This window comes from Symphalangus syndactylus, chromosome 12 (genome assembly GCF_028878055.3).
Source record: "Symphalangus syndactylus isolate Jambi chromosome 12, NHGRI_mSymSyn1-v2.1_pri, whole genome shotgun sequence".
Classification (NCBI taxonomy): domain Eukaryota; kingdom Metazoa; phylum Chordata; class Mammalia; order Primates; family Hylobatidae; genus Symphalangus; species Symphalangus syndactylus.
The window spans coordinates 139,580,870-139,597,428 of NC_072441.2; the positions used below are offsets into that span (position 1 = coordinate 139,580,870).

The 16,559-nt window shown below is 45.1% G+C and overlaps 1 protein-coding gene across 1 annotated transcript; it reads right to left on the reverse strand.

Moving 5' to 3' along the window:
• Nucleotides 1-720: 720 nt before the first annotated feature.
• On the reverse strand, nucleotides 721-13,906 carry UTP11 (UTP11 small subunit processome component). The gene is made up of 8 exons (XM_055255264.2): nucleotides 13,499-13,906; nucleotides 9,422-9,483; nucleotides 8,070-8,172; nucleotides 7,262-7,375; nucleotides 6,387-6,480; nucleotides 6,156-6,286; nucleotides 2,410-2,520; nucleotides 721-1,674 (listed from the first exon to the last, which is right to left on the reverse strand). The coding sequence occupies exons 1-8, from the start codon at nucleotides 13,559-13,561 to the stop codon at nucleotides 1,591-1,593; spliced, it is 762 nt and encodes a 253-aa protein (XP_055111239.1). The 5' UTR covers nucleotides 13,562-13,906; the 3' UTR covers nucleotides 721-1,590.
• Nucleotides 13,907-16,559: the final 2,653 nt, after the last annotated feature.

Here is a 16,559-nt window from a genome sequence, read left to right on the forward strand (position 1 = left end):
TGAGCTCAGCACCTCCCCAGAAGGGAGTGCATACGCACAATGGGAAGCATTTCCTTCCTGAAGGCAAAACCTACTGGCTTCTGTTTCCTGGCCCTTCTTCCCGTTTTCCAGGGCCCCTGATTTAAATTCCACTGGGTACACCCTGAGGAAACAGGCTTCTAGTCTAGGCTTGTACAGGAACCTCACAGTCATGGGCACTTATTAAGCATTAACAATCTTCTTTTAAAGCCTTAAAATCCACACATGGCTGTTCTCCCTCCATGGTGGGGGTAAGGGCTGAGCAAGCCCCCCAGCACCCGGCTCCCCGTTCTCCCATGTTTGCTCTAGGCATGTTCAGTCCTGTCCTTACTGGACTTGGCCTATAATCCTGATGGGGCAAACGAAGGAAGGAGAGAACCAGGGAAGAGAAAGAAGCTGGCCAACACACCCAGGGTCCATATTCCCAGAGTGAAGGTCTGCACCAAGCTATTCTAGCCTTGGAATTGTGGGTTGGCATGGAGTGCAGAGGACAGAGACACAGCCAGGCCTATTCTGATTTGAGCTTCATCAATAAAGAAGAGGTGCTCCTGTAGGTTCCTTGTTCCAAGAGTTTCTGTCTGCAAGTGTTAAGTAAGAGAAAAAAATTCCTCCTTGGATAATTTATGAAGCCACCTGAATAGCCAATAAAAGAAGAATGAGTGAGGGTAAAATCAGTCTATCCACTAGATAAAACACTATGCAATCATTAAAAATAATATTTATTTTAACGTTTACTCTAGCATATAGTACTGTAAAAAAATTTTGTGATGTAACAAACTGGGAAAGAGCTAATGATTTAATTAAAAAGGAGGACATCAAATTGCTTACTGTAACTATAAAACACAAAAACATGGACAAAAAGTGATGCCTCGTTTTACAAAATGGAGGAAATCAACTAGACTACTCATAGTAACTGTCCACCTCCACAGCTCTAGCTCCTAGCACAGTTAAGTATGCAATAAATAGTTGTTATTATTGAATAAGCACTGGGATTAGGAATGAATTAATCTATTTTCCAAATCTGCTGTAATGAGATCCTATGTTTCATAACAAAAAAAATTACGGGCCAGGCATAGTGGCTCATCCCTGTAATCCCAGCCCTTTGGGAGGCCAAGCTGGGAGGATCGCTTGAGCCCAGTTCAAAACCAGCCTGGCCAACATGGCAAAACCTGGTCTCTACAGAAAATTTAAACATTACTCAGACATGGTGGCACATGTCTGTGGTCCCAGCTACTCAAGAGGCTGAGGCAGGAAGATCACTTGAGCCCAGGAGTTCAAAGTTGCAGTGAGCCATGATCACACACTGCACTTCCAGCCTGGCAACAAAGACTCTATCTCAAAGAAAAAAAAAAAAATTATGTATATAAAAATAAGACTAATTTCACAATCCAAAAACAATTACAGAACGGAGGGAGATTTAATGTTGTCCATAGAAAGACATTAAATGTCAGACTGACGATTTAGTTATGGTTACAAACCGGAAAACCATGCCATTTGGAGTAATGGAATTTGAAGTTCTAGAAAAAGACGACAGATTTGTGATGCAGAATGACAAGGCTTATCTATAACATGTCAATGTTTTCGACGACTCTGAAATTTATAAATAGCTGGGGAGTTCACCGTTTCTTTCTTCACCTTCACTTTCTGAGTTTTATCCTACAAAAGAGTAAAAAGGTGATCAGTAAAGAGAAGGAAATGGTTTTGTAAAATCGAAAGGTTAATAAACTACCTATTAGCCCCTATTTCAGCCCTTCTCAAAGTTGAGAACAGACACAGTCCTACTGCCCAAGGCATCCACTGTAGGCAATGAATTAACTTCTCCCCTAGGCATCTAGAAAGTATAGCTGTGTACAGTCCTAGGAAAATTGAGAAGAAAGGTGTTCAAGTAGTTGTTTCATTTAAAATTATAATTTTAATTCTCTCACGGAACCCCAGTTGAGAAAGGCTTACCTAAATGATCTACAAAGCTAAAGAATTTGACATTTAGAGGAATGATAAGAATATGAAAGAGGCATCTTATATTCCTCAGCTCTGCTATTTAACTACACAATGTTGTCTATTTTTAAACACCAATGAGTGACATGCACTGTTTTGTTAACCTGTTTAAATGTTACGGGAGCTGCTCATAAGCTATAAAGTTCATATGCTACCCGATCCTACCCTTTGCTGTTCCAAAGCACTGACTAATAACCCCCTTATTACCTTCTTAATCAAGGCGCATTTCAACACTGTCAGAGTAACAGACACTGGCTCAAACCACTGCCCCTGAGGAGCAGACATTTTCACTGGGGTTGATTTACACACAGCTGAAATCCAGTCTGAGTTAAGACCTTTACAAGAAAGAAAAGGGAAAAAAAAAAAAAAAAGAGGCCTAAGGCTCTCTCTCCTCACCATAAGATCTTTGCGTGTTTGAATTTTCTGAGCAATAACGAACAATTTCTTCTCTCGTTCAATCCGCTGTGTCAGGCAGTTATACTGCTTTTGCCTTTCTTTAGCTATTCGCTGGAGAAGAAACACACACATTCTCAGTGAACAACGAACAGGACAAAAATGAGTAAGAAACTGTTTCTTAATCCATTTAAGCCAACTGCATAGTTTCATCAACTCCCTCCTTTCACCAGAATCAACATAACGTGGTAACAATAAAGTCGCCCATTTTAGGAACATCACATTCTGGAGCTGAAAGGAACCCTGGGCCAGATGCAGTGGCTCACGCCCGTAATCCCAACACTTTGGGAGGCTGAGGAGGGAGGATCACTTGAGCCCAGGAGTTCGAGACCAGCATAGGCAACATAACGAGACTGTCTAAAGAAAAAAAAAAAAAAAAAATTAAAAAAGGAACCCTGTAGACTATCTTATCGAAACCTGTCATTTACAAATGCAGAAAAATGAGGCCCAGAGAAGAAGTGGTCCAAGGACACATGCCTCACCTGGAGCAGAGTCAGGACTGTCCCCCCCTCACAAATCCCAGGAATCTTTCCACTACTACACTAAGCTGCTTCAATCTTTGTGTGAGTGCCACAGTCACCTGAGATGATGGCAGGAATGAATCAGTGTTGGAAACCCTACACAAAGTGAATGGAGAGCAACAGAAGAGTCCACAACAGAAGGGTCCCCAGGCAGTGTGCTGGTGCCTGAAAATCTCACCACTCAGAAAGCAGACGAATTTTTTCAGCAGAAGCTGACCTGAGAATTCTCACTGCTAATGACTCCTCAAAGATCAGTGGGGTCCTTACATTTTGGGGAATCATCAACCTCAGAGAAATTGATGAAAGCTTTGGGATCTTTTTTTTTTTTTTTTTTGAGGCAGAGTCTTGCTCTGTCGCCCAGGCTGGAGTGCAGTGGCACTATCTCAGCTCGCTACAACCTCCGCCTCCTGGGCTCAAGCAATTCTCCTGCCTCAGCCTCCCTGGTAGCTGGGATTACAGGCACCCGCCACCACGCCTGGCTAATTTTTGTATTTTTAGTAGAGACAGGGTTTCACTACATTGGCCAGGCTAGTCTCGAACTCCTGACCTCAAGTGATCCACCTGCCTTGGCCTCCCAAAGTGCTGGGACTACAGGCGTGAGCCACCACACCCAGCCTGGGATCTTTCTTGAGATAAATGTACATACACGTTTGTAAAAGGTTGTGCAAGCACATATACCTATCTGCACAAAATACCAGTGAGAAAGGGGGTTTTCACAGACCTCCTAAAGCTCACTCATGAGTTGTCTACCCACTCCAAGTTACAGACAAAATATCCTTGCAATCCACCAAGCAGTCTCTTAATAAAAATGATTTTGCAGTAAACAAAATAGAAAGAAACAACATTACTAGACAAAAATGGCAAAAATCTAAACCTCCCTAACTTCTCAAAAGCTATGCTGGTGAACTATTCTACACGGGAATTTGGAATAGTAATCTCTTTAGAGACTACCACAATTCTTGAGAAGCGTCAGTAACATGGCTAATTGAAAGTACACCTAATTGCCGGGCACGGTGGCTCACGCCTGTAATCCCTGCACTTTGTAATCCCTCACAAGGTCAGGGGTTCAAGACCAGCCTGGCCAAAATGGTGAAACCCCGTCTCTACTAAATATACAAAAAATTAGCCAGGCGTGGTGGCGGACACCTGTAATCCCAGCTACTTGGGAGGCTGAGGCAGGAGAATTGCTTGAACCCGGGAGGCAGAGGTTGCAGTGAGCCGATATCATGCCACTGCACTCCAGCCTGGGTGAGAGTGAGACTCTGTCTCAAAAAAAAAAAAAAAAAAAGTACACCTAATTGACAAACAACAGGGTTATCACAAGAACACTCGTGAGCAAGACCTTTGGCTGGAAGTGTTATCTACAGAAGGAAATATTACTGGGCCTTAGACTTCAACAATTCACGGATTCTAGCACAGTCTCACAGCAGTGGTTTCAGACAGCTTTTGTTTTCGCTTTATTGCACAGACTGTCAGATTTATGGGATTACCCAATATAGTCAAACTAATTAGGGGTATTTATATTACTAAAGCAAGTTTAGCTGCCTCTGAGCTAGAGAAAACTGCTGTGAAATTAAACATTGGAAGCAAAACTGATGCGGTGTAAATGATTCAAATCAAAACAGAACAGCTGTCTGCTTGAAACACATTGACAGCATTTTTTTTTAATGAATCAGTCAGAAGAGTTCAACTCCAGAAGGCTTTGAGGAAAAGCATGTCTTCTGCACAACCCAGTTACAGTGACTGAAAGCACCATAAGGAAAAGCCAAAACAAAATTTTTGTTACAATATACAATATGAAAGACCTTTTGGGCAGGCATGGTGGCTCACGCCTGTAATCCCAACACTTCAGGAGGCCGAGGTGGGAGGAAACACTTGAGCTCAGGAGTTTAAGACCAGCCTGGGCAACTTAGCAAGACCCCGTTTCTACAAAAAAAATTTTTTAATTAGCTAGGCATGGTGGTACACATCTGTGGTCCCAGCTACCCAGGAGGCTGAGGCAGGAGGATCACTTAAGCCCAGAAGGTGGAGACTGCAGCGAGCCATAATCACACCATGGCACTCCAGACTGGGTGACAGTGAGACCCTGTCTCAAAAAAATAGGCCGGGCGCGGTGGCTCACGCCTGTAATCCCAGCACTTTGGGAGGCCGAGGCGGGCGGATCACGAGGTCAGGAGATCGAGACCATCCTGGCTAACACGGTGAAACCCCGTCTCTACTAAAAATACAAAAAATTAGCCGGGCGAGGTGGCAGGCGCCTGTAGTCCCAGCTACGCGGGAGGCTGAGGCAGGAGAATGGCGGAACCCCGGGGGGCGGAGCCTGCAGTGAGCCGAGATCGCGCCACTGCACTCCAGCCTGGGTGAAAGAGCGAGACTCCGTCTCAAAAAAAAAAAAAAAAAAATAAAAAAAATAAAAAATAAAAAAAATAAAAACACAGAAAGACCTTTTGATGTGCGTATTCACTGCTAAAGGTTCAATATTAAAGTATTCCAAATCCTTTAATCTTCAGCAATCCCTTTCTCTGCATTTTCAAAACAATGGCATCTGTTACAAGTATTAAAAGCACAAAGCGCAGGGTCAGAATTGGGATTCAAACCCAGATCTAAAGGCCAGAACCTAAGCTTCTGACCACTATACCTCCTCCAATCATAGAAATCAGGGAGCCCTTCTCCACTTCCATCCCATCATCAAATCCTCCTACAAATCCACTTTTTTAAGGGAACTCATAAGTTTTCCATAAATAAATAATTATTTTAGGCCAGGCACAGTGGCTCACGCTTGAAATCCCAACACTTCGGGAGGCCAAGGCAGGCAGATCAGCTGAGGTCAGGAGTTCAAGACCAGCCTGGCCAACAAGGTGAAACCCCATCTCTACGAAAAATACAAAAATTAGCTGGGTGTGGTGGTGCACTCCTATAGTCCCAGTTACTGGGGAGGCTGAGGCATGAGAATTGCTTGAACCCAGGAGGTGGAGGTTGCAGTGAGCCAAGATCGCACCACTGCACTCCAGCCTGGGAGACAGTGAGACTCTGACTAAAAAATAAAATAAAATCAATTTTAAAAATTCTTTTAAATGCAGTGGCAAAAAAAAAAAAAAAAAAAAAAAACAACAAAACACCACCTACATTCCCCTAAACTCACATGTGAAGAACAACAGAGAAAATTACCTTAAGTCCAGTCTGATTGGTAACTCCTTTCACTTTTTCTTTCTGCAAGGTCTCTATCCTGGGCCTATTAAAGACTCTGTTGACTAGCTCCGGGGCTGTCTGCAGGTGAGTTGCAACGTCAAACTGTTCAACTAAAATTCAAGACAATCCTTAAGGCACTGTCTGTTTCTAACACCAAACAACACAGACTGGCATGGTAGACTGTCCCAGAAACCTTCAAACATTTCATACCTTCCTTTTTGGTGTCAAAAAAGAACACATGCTTGTTCTGTTGCTTCCCCTGGAAATCCAGCAGATGGAGCTCTGATTTTAGTCTTTCAATTTTCTAGAACACAGAATATGGTCTCACTTTATATTAGATTCTTCTAGGGTACCAAAAAAAAAAAAAAACTGCAAAAGTTTAAACCATTTCACATCATTATTGCCAGCCAGCAAAGAACTTGCTTTATTCTTTTAAAGGAAAGGATCCCAACACATATCAGGTACTGGGCTAGGCACTTCCCAAGACGCACTTAGTCCTTGCAACAGTCCCCTGAGACAGAAAGGAGGGAAGAGGCCGGGCGCGGGGGCTCACGCTTGTAATCCCAGCACTTTGGGAGGCCGAGGCGGGCGGATCACGAGGTCAGGAGATCGAGACCACAGTGAAACTCCGTCTCTACCAAAAATACAAAAAATTAGCCGGGTGTGGTGGCGGGCACCTGTAGTCCCAGCTACTTGGAGAGGCTGAGGCAGAAGAATGGCGTGAACCCGGGAGGCGGAGCTTGCAGTGAGCCGAGATTGCGCCACTGCACTCCAGCCTGGGCGACAGAGCGAGACTCTGTCTCGAAAAAAAAAAAAAAAAGAAATGAGGAAAGAGCCTCAGGGAGTTGAATTTGCCCATTGTCATGGGGCTAGTAATTTATGGCAGTGCCAGAACTCAAACCTAGGTCTGTCTCATTCCCAAACCTGAACTCTTTCTACTCTACCATGCTAACTATACTTCTAAATCATTATTACAATCAAGTGAGATTGTAAATGCCAGAAGAAATTAATGAATAACTTGAGATTGATGAATTTAAGTTTCCTTTCTTAACCAATAAAACCAATCAGAACAAAGAGTGAATTACCTTAGCTTCTGCAACCCTCTTCATTTCTATATATTTGATGTCCTGAGTTCTCATCAGCTTTAGCTGTTCTGGGGTTACTTCTTCCTTGGTCTCCTTAATAATATGTACTCCATTCTAAGATCCAAATTTAAAAGATATATTCCTTATTAGATTAAAATCATGAATAAGTTGTTGGCACAGTGCATCCCTAGAACAAAGACAACCATATGCCAAGCACGGTCGCTCACATCTATAATCCCAGCACTTTGGGAGGCCGAGATGGGCAGATCACTTGAGGTCAGGAGTTCAAGACCAGCCTGACCAACATGGTGAAACCCCGTCTCTACTAAAAATACAAAAAATGAGCCAGGCACGGTAGTGTGTGCCTGTAGTTCCAGCTACTCGGGAGGCTGAGGCACGAGAATCACTTTAACCCGGGAGGCAGAGGTTGCAAGGAGCCGAGATCGCACCACTGCACTCCAGCCTGGGCAACAGAGAGAGACTCCATCTCAAAAAAAAAAACAAAAAGACAACCAAATGCTGTATGCTAACAGCAATCCTAGACACAGGCCCCTGAGGCGTACGTTCAGTGTAGCACCTCCAGTCATCCGTCCTAGAACAGCTCCAGGTGTAAGACAACCCAGATTCAAAGGCAAAAATGCACGCTCCTCTGGAAGTGGAAGGTTTGCCTTGGACACTGACCAAGAGCACCTGGAGTAACCAGAGAAGGGTTAAATTAAGGCCAAGTATTCTTCCTCTCCATCTCCTCCCTGTCCTTATTTTCCAACATGTGGAGCTCAGAACACCAACCAAGCCATTGGGCACCCACCTGGAGTTTAACTCGAGTCATTTTGTAGTAGAATTCATCTGGATTTTTTTCAAGAGCCTTCTTCCGGAGAGCTCTGAGATATTCTTGTTTTTTACGGTAGTCACTAAAAGACAGGTTAAATGAGGTTCATAGCAAAAAAAAAATAGATAATTTTAAAAAACCAAAAACCCACAATAAGCAAACTTTACAAGCATCTAAAAGGTCACACAGAGTGAAACTCAAAAAAACCAAAGCAGTGACTGGATCTGATGGACACTCCACTGTCACTGAGCTGAGCTCATGTCTTCGCAGGGTCCACAATCTAATCAACAGTTCCTATTCCAGTGGAACCTGAAATTAACTGTCCCCAGCCCAGATATGTTTCAGTGCCATTTATATCATTACAGGGAGACACCAAACAAAGTACAAATTAAAACTCCTTAGACGGATATGGTGCAAGCTTGGGCACCAAATGACCACATATAATTCAGAAACTACACAGTACAGTATAGCGCAATGACTAGAATCATGGACTCTGGAGCCAGACAGCATGGGTTCAAATCTGGACTTAACAACTTCTGGCTAAGTAAACTTGGATAAGTTATTTAACCATCCTGCATCCCAATTTCATTTGTAAAATGAATATGGTAATAGTAACCCATCTCAGAAGGTTGTTGGGAGGGACAAATCAGTGTAAAAATGGTAAATATCCTAGAACACTGCCTGGCCCAATAACAACACTTAATTATCATTAGCCTTAAAATCTCTGGGACCTACAGAAACCCATTTAATCTATCACCACCATCTAGACCAGGGGCATAAAAAGGACCTCAGCTGAAATGTATGGCTAACAAATAATTAAGAAGTATTTCGAAAACAAAGTGCTAACAGAGAAGAAGAATGGGGATAATTGTTTTATAAAATGTTTTCAGAGTTCATTATCACCCACGCTTGGTCTCATGAATACATCTTTCACATCTCTTCATTCCACATCACACACATGGTGATGTAAGAGACTCAACAAATGGAATTTCAGATTATATCCTGCACTTCAAGAAAACAAAGAGAAAAAGATTCAGCTTTGGGCTCAAACACCAAGGCAGAGCCAAATCAAAGCCACCATGAGAAAATGATCTGGAACAACATAATACAAATAATTCACAATGCAACTACAGTTAAATAAACAATGATCTGCCTAAACAAAGAGAGAAATTTAGGGTCACAGAAAAAATTATCTGACAGGCTGCCAGAGCTTTGGCCATTTTATCAATGGCAGGAAATTATCCCCTGTTGCACACTCAGGCAATTCAGCTGCAGTGCAAGTAGGTTGTAAGCTTTCTTGGCAGCACCTCTACCAGAAAGACTGAACTCACTCTGCACGAAGTTTGTAATCTTTCTTTTTCTCCAGCAGGCCCAGATGTTTTCGAAAGCCAGGCTAGAAGACAAAAGAAAAAACAACAGTGCTTAGTTTCCTCCGTGAACACATATCCAAATCAACATGACACCTAACAGGCACAGGAGTCTCTGGAGCGCTCAGTAAATCCAGTCCTTGGAGCTAACCCACAACCCTGTTCCCTCCCCTCCCCACAACTGGGCTCTGCCCAAGGATGAGAGGGACCCTGCCAGCACCGGACAGGTCACAAGCATTGCTCTAGTAGGTTTCTTGGCCTATTAAGGACAGAGAGAGGCAACAATGACTCGGCACTAAGCAAGCAGTTGCCAGTTGTACTAAAATTACTACCAACTTAATCCAAGGGTTTATAAAATACTACGAAGGGAAAACATAGTAACAGGGAGGCAACTGTGGTAAGGGAGCTAAATTTAGAGTCTGGAGATGTGGGTTCAAATCCAAGCTTTACCTCTGAACAATCTGTGACCTTGGGCATGTCACTTAACTTCTCTGAGCTGCTATTTCCTGACTGTAACATGAAAATAGTACCTGCTGGCCGGGCGCGGTGGCTCATGCTTGTAATCCCAGCACTTTGGGAGGCCGAGGCGGGCGGATCACGAGGTCAGGAGATCGAGACCACGGTGAAACCCCGTCTCTACCAAAAATACAAAAAATTAGCCGGGCGTGGTGGCGGGCGCCTGTAGTCCCAGCTACTCGGAGAGGCTGAGGCAGGAGAATGGCGTGAATCCGGGAGGCGGAGCTTGCAGTGAGCCGAGATCGCGCCACTGCACTCCAGCCTGGGTGACAGAGCAAGACTCCGTCTCAAAAAAAAAAAAAAAAAAAAAGAAAATAGTACCTGCTTCTCCAGGTTATACTGAGGATTCAAGGAGCTTGTGTAAATGGTAATGCCTGCACACGGCTTGACACGTAGCAGCTTTCCAGCATGAGTTTACTATTATTATTATACTTGTGGTACTAGGTGTGAGAAAAAAGTATGACAGAAAGTACTTTCTCTGACGTAGACTTGGAGAGCAAGGGAGGTATAAGGATTAAATCTTGGTACGATCTTTCTACATACTACCATTTGTTGAGCACTTAATGTATGTCAGGGTCTTGCAGTGTGCTATGCTCATTACACAATTTCATTTAATCCCCACCACGACCTTGGAAAGAAGGTGAAACAGGCACTATTGTTACCCCAGTTTTCCATAAAGGGAATGAGGTTTAGAGAATGATATGCCCAAGAACACAGAACTAATAAGTAGCAGAGCCAAAACTAGAACCCATTCTCCCTAGGGCTATCACAGTAGACTGAGTCCTCTTCTCTTGCGAATAATCTTAACATTTTGGGAAATGCATACACTTCTCTAGTGTTTAAACTTGTATAATAGGCTGGGTGCAGTGGCTCATGCTGTAATCCCAGCTCTTTGGGAGGCCACGGTGGGTGGGGCACCTAAGGTCAGGAGTTCAAGAAGACAAGCCTGGCCAACCTGGTGAAACTCCATCTCTACAAAAATACAAAAATTAGCCGGGCATGACGTCGGGTGCCTGTAATCCCAGCTACTCAGGTGGGTGGTGACCGGTGGAAGGGGGCAAAGGGTGGATCCACGAGGCCTGGGTGCCAGTGCCCCCACGGTGTTCCCCACAGGAGCTGTTCTACGAAGACCGCCATTTCCACGAGGGCTGCTGCCGCTGCCAGCGCTCACTAGCCGATGAACCCTTCACCTGCCAGGACAGTGAGCTGCTCTGCAATGACTACTCAGGAGGCTGAGGTGGGAGAATTGCTTGAACACGGGAGGTGGAAGTTGCAGTGGGCCAAGATCGCACCATTGCACTCCAGCCTGGGCAACAGGGCGAGACTCCGCCTCCAAAACAAACAAACAAACAAAAAACTTGTATAATAATTTGGGTAGGAGTTTTAACAGTCAACTTTCTCATCTTTTATCTTTCAAGTGATGCAATAAATAACTATTCAAGGCCAGGCTCACACTTGCAATCCCAGCACTTTGGGAGGCTGAGGTGGGCAGATCACTTGAGCCCAGGAGTTCGAGACCAGCCTGGGCAACACAGTGAGAACTCATCTCTACAAATTAAAAAAAATAAAATAAAATTAGCTAGGTGTCACGGTACACGCCTGTGGTCCCAGCTACTCAGGAAGCTGAGGCAAAAGAATGGCTTGAGTGAGGGGGTCGAGCCTGAAGTGAGCCGTGATTGCCCCACTCACTCCAGCCTTGGCAACAGAGGGAGACATTATCTCAAAAACATAAGTAAAACAACATCAAACCTCCCCTAATAATTTTAACTTTAATTACAGCAAAGGAAGGTTGAGAGAGCAAGGTAGAGAAAGCAAGGTAGAGAAAGCAAGCTAAAGGGTCAAAAGAGCAACAACATGAGGTGAGGCAGAAATCTTGAAATCTCTCATGTCCACCTGAATGTACATCCATATTACAGAAGGAAACCTGGTATTGTATCTGAAATAGTTTACATAATAACACATACACCCTCCATACAAAATATCTTCAGTAGCTCTCCTGCTGCCCTACTGAAGGATCTACAGGATAAAGTCCAAACTACCCAAATATGGAACGTTTGTGTCAATGGTTTACCCACCTTTTCAGGATGGTCTTCTTCTCACCTCTTCCACATAGGCCTTCTGTTCCTACTCAGCCATGGCCATGCCATGCCCACAGCCAGCTTTGAAAGCCCTCTGTCTTCTCTGCTAATCCAATTCCACTACTTACAACTGTGACTTTGGATATACCATTCAATCTCTTTAAGCACCAGATTCCTCATTTGTAAAATGAGGAATGAGGGTAACATCCACCTCATAGGGATGTTGTAGGATTACATGAGACAATTGTAAAAACATGCAGAGCTGTGCGTAGCATATAGTAAGTGCTCAAAAGGTGATAGTTTTGGCCGGGTGCAGGGGCTCACGCCTGTAATCCCAGCACTTTTGGAGGCCAAAGCGGGTGGATCACCTGAGGTCAGGAGTTCGAGACCTGCCTGGCCAATCTGACAAAACCCCATCTCTACTAAAAATACAAAAATTAGCAGGGCATGGTAGTGTGCACCTGCAGTCCCAGCTACTCGAGGGGCTGAGGCAGGAGAACCGCTTGAACCTGGGAGGCGGAGGTTGTAGTGAGGCGAGATTGTGCCACTGCACTCCAACCTGGGCAACAGAGTGAGACTCTATCTCAAAAAAAAAAGTTTGATATATGCTATTAAGCAGGAAGACTGAACTGTAGTTAAGAGGCCTTAGTTCTATCCCATCAGTCAGCTGCACAACTCTTTCCCCTGCCTTCCCCATCTGTAAAACGAAGTTGGAGCACATATGTATGTCTAAGGGCCTTTCTGAATCAGATATTAAGCACGGGATTCCTGACAGTGTATCAACTGATTCTGCATATAAGCTTATTTCTACTCAACCTCCCTACACAGGCACACCCACCATAGAAATCCTAGAACTGTTTACTCTGCCTGAATCTGGTGTTTGTAACTGGACAAGTCACCACTCTGGACCTCAGTTTCCTCATCTGTATAATGGGAACGGAAAAGGCCAACATTAAGGGGTAAGGCATAAACAAAAAGCACACGTGGCAGATCTTCATGAATCACAAGCCCAGTGTGATGATGATACCACATTAGTAACCACAGTCTCTTCGGTCAGGGCCTCCATATGCAGCAGGCGGAGCTGAGCATTAGACGTGGGATCCAATTTCAGCCCGGCAGTTGTTGCCTATATGAGCTCTGACCTCAACTCCTCAGAAGAGACCAGGCACTTGACAGACATTAACTCAATCACCACACTGAAATCTTCCAGAGTAGGTTTTATATCCCCAAGGAAAAGGGGGCAGCCCCTGCTCTTCCAAGAACGGAAAAGACAAATCCCGTCCACTTGTTCCCACGAAGCTCCGCCCCAGCCACGCCAGCGTTATTAGCATACATTTACGTGCATTTATATACAGTTTGGACCTGGATCCCACGGTGGCGACAGGGTTGGGGCGAGAGTAACACATGGCGACAAAGGCCAGCACTCGTGGGGCCTATATGGTTCTACCTGGCTTCGCTCTCGGTGTTCCCGCTGCCGGGACTTAGCCGCCTTCCGAAAAGCCGCCGCCATGTCTGTACAGCCTTGGAAAACCTCAGTGGACAACGCCGGACCAGCACTGCCTCTGCCGCCAAGTCCACTGATTCCTACCGGAAATAGGCCTAGCCGCCGGTGGTTTAGAACCGCCCGCTTCCTCTAAGCAACCTATCCGGAGCCGGCTTTCAGGAAGTACGTCATCCAACAAAGGCAGTCACCGCAGGCTGCTTCTGGGAAGTGTAGTTTCCTAGGTCTAGTCTCGTGACTCTGTAAGAGCCAGTTCTTACTCGCTAGCGCCTGTCCACGCTACCCAGATCTCGCCTTCGCGCTTGGCCCGCGTGGGCACCTGGGAACACGTGGCTGGCACTGGCCTCCGTCTGAGCTGGGCTTAGCGTGTGCGCATGTGCAGTCACTTACAGCTCGGCACGGGTTGCTGTATCTAGGCGGTATGTTTAAAGCTAAAGCAGTACGGATTTAAGAGTGTTGGGGCTGGCCGGGCGCGGTGGCTCACGCCTGTAATCCCAGCACTTTGGGAGGCCGAGGGAGGCGGATCACGAGGTCAAGAGCCTGCCCAACATGGTGAAACCCCGTCTCTACTTAAAAAAAAATACAAGGCCGGGCGCGGTGGCTCACGCTTGTAATCCTAGCACTTTGGGAGGCCGAGGCAGGCGGATCACGAGGTCAGGAGATCGAGACCACGGTGAAACCCCGTCTCTACTAAAAATACAAAAAAATTAGCCGGGCGTGGTGGCGGGCGCCTGTAGTCCCAGCTACTCGGAGAGGCTGAGGCAGGAGAATGGCGTGAACCCGGGAGGCGGAGGTTGCAGTGAGCCAAGATTGTGCCACTGCACTCCAGCCTGGGCGACAGAGCGAGACTCCGTCTCAAAAAAAAAAAATACAAAAATTAGCTGTGCTTGGTGGTGCGTGCCTGTAATCCCAGCTACTCGGGAGACTGAGGGCAGGAGAATCACTTGAACCTGGGAGGCAGAGGTTGCAGTGAGCCGAGATGGCGCCATTTAACTCCAGCCTGGGAGATAGAGTGAGACTCTGTCTCAAAAAAAAAAAAAAAAAAAAAAAAGTGTTGGGGCTCAGGACGCGCCACTCCAAAATATGACTGTGGAAGGCCAGAATATGCCACCCCAAAATATATGTTTCTCTGGCTTATTTCTTTTAGCTGGTTATGCTGAGAAACTGCAGACACAGGAGTTGCTCTGAAAAGCTGTCCTTCCTTTTGTAGAAATAAATTTACACCTACAAAGGAAATCTACATTTTTAGTGCGGTATCTGTGTCAAGAAGAGGACTGACAACTATTACTTCCTGAGAGATTTTATCTCCGTAACAGGACATTTCCTCCCCTCACCTTCCCATAATATGCGTTGCCACCAGCCCCCAGAGGCCCCATGCCACTATTCTTTTCTGTAACTTGGGACACGATATAAACTTCATTCATCTGACTTGTCCATTTTTTGCTCCTCTATAACAGTGTACAGGGATAAATATTCTATAGAGACAAGAGACCTTAAAACCATACCTGGCTCTGCCACTCACAGGCTGTGTGACTTTTGGCAGGTTTCTTGACTTCAATGAGCATCATTTTTCTCAAGCATAAAATGAGGATAATAATAACGTGCACTTCTTGCCTCATATTGCTGTCAAGAGCTCACAGTTGAACTGAGGAGTCATATCTGTAAAGAGCATAGAAGGAAATCACCCAATGACAATAGCTATAAAGTTCTGAGCCCCTCACATCCCTAAGGCAATGGCTGGTTGACGATATGCGAATCAGAGGCAGTACAAGGTAATGACCCATGAGGTGTGTTCTGATGCCACCCCAGTCAAGGTAAAGTTAGATTCACTGAGCCTCCATCTCCCCATCTGTAAAACTGAGGTAATAATAATAATATACCCACAGGACTGTTTTGATGATTAAATGAAATATGTTGGTTTTTTGGCTTTTTTTTTTTTTTTTTTTTGAGACAGAGTCTCACTCTGTTGCCCAGGCTGGAGTGCAGTGGCGCGATCTCGGCTCACTGCAAGCTCCGCCTCCTGGATTCACGCCATTCTGCCTCAGCCCCCCAACTAGCTGGGACTACAGGTGCCCATCACCACGCCAGGCTAATTTTTTGTATTTTTAGTAGAGACAGGGTTTCACCATGTTAGCCAGGATGGTCTCGATCTCCTGACCTTGTGATCCGCCCGCCTCGCCCTCCCAAAGTGCTGGGATTACAGGCGTGAGTCACCGCGCCCGGCCAAAACAAAATATGTTTAAAGTGCTTAATGCTGTTTTTATTCCTTAGCAAGTTCACAATAAAATGGAGTTACTATTGTTATTTTTATTATTACTAAACCTGCTTCTAAGTTTAGAGAGAGGATTGGGCACAGTAGAGCATTCCAGAGGCATTTGGTTTCTTTTCTACCACATGAAACAGGATGTATAATTGCACCCATTTCTCATGACAGGGGTCACTCCTCCAGCTCAGGAGCTCCAGGGAAATCCTCCCCTTAGTCCCCAGAAATGCCAGTCCAGTCGACCAGTGGACATGAAAGAGCTGAAAGTATGAGTTTGAGCCTTGCCCATTTAGGGCCTCCTGCATTAACAAAATTCCATTTCATTTATCACTTACCATTGGAAGACAAGGCCCTTTATAACCTGCCTCATGCCCACCTTTCCAGCCTCATTTCCATTAAGAAGACCAGCTATCAGGCAGAGTGACTGGGTGGCAGCCCCAGCCACTCCTGCCTCTTCCCCCTGAAGAAGGCACTGGGTGACCAGCATACCCAAGAGAAGCTAGCTCTGTACATTAGACAGGGGGACCCTGGTGTCAGCCCTGGCTTTATATCTATCACCTATTGGCTTGTGATTTGAGGCTATGATGTCAAACTCTCTGAGCTTGTCTTACTCTGTCAAATGGTGATGATGATAATAATAACTACCTCTTCTGGTTTTTGTGAGGACAAAAAGAGGTAATGACTACCACGTGGCATGGTGCCCTTCACACAGTCAACATTTAACTACATTAGTTCTCGATCTGC

Excerpts from the sequence above, each read along its gene's own strand:
- UTP11 (XM_055255264.2), bottom strand. The coding sequence starts at position 13,561 with ATGGCGGCGGCTTTTCGGAAGGCGGCTAAGTCCCGGCAGCGGGAACAC. Across the intron at positions 7,376-8,069 it reads TGACTCGAGTTAAACTCCAG|AATGGAGTACATATTATTAA; the intron begins GTGGGTGCCCAA and ends TTTGGATCTTAG. Across the intron at positions 1,675-2,409 it reads AAACACGCAAAGATCTTATG|GATAAAACTCAGAAAGTGAA; the intron begins GTGAGGAGAGAG and ends ACTCTTTTGTAG.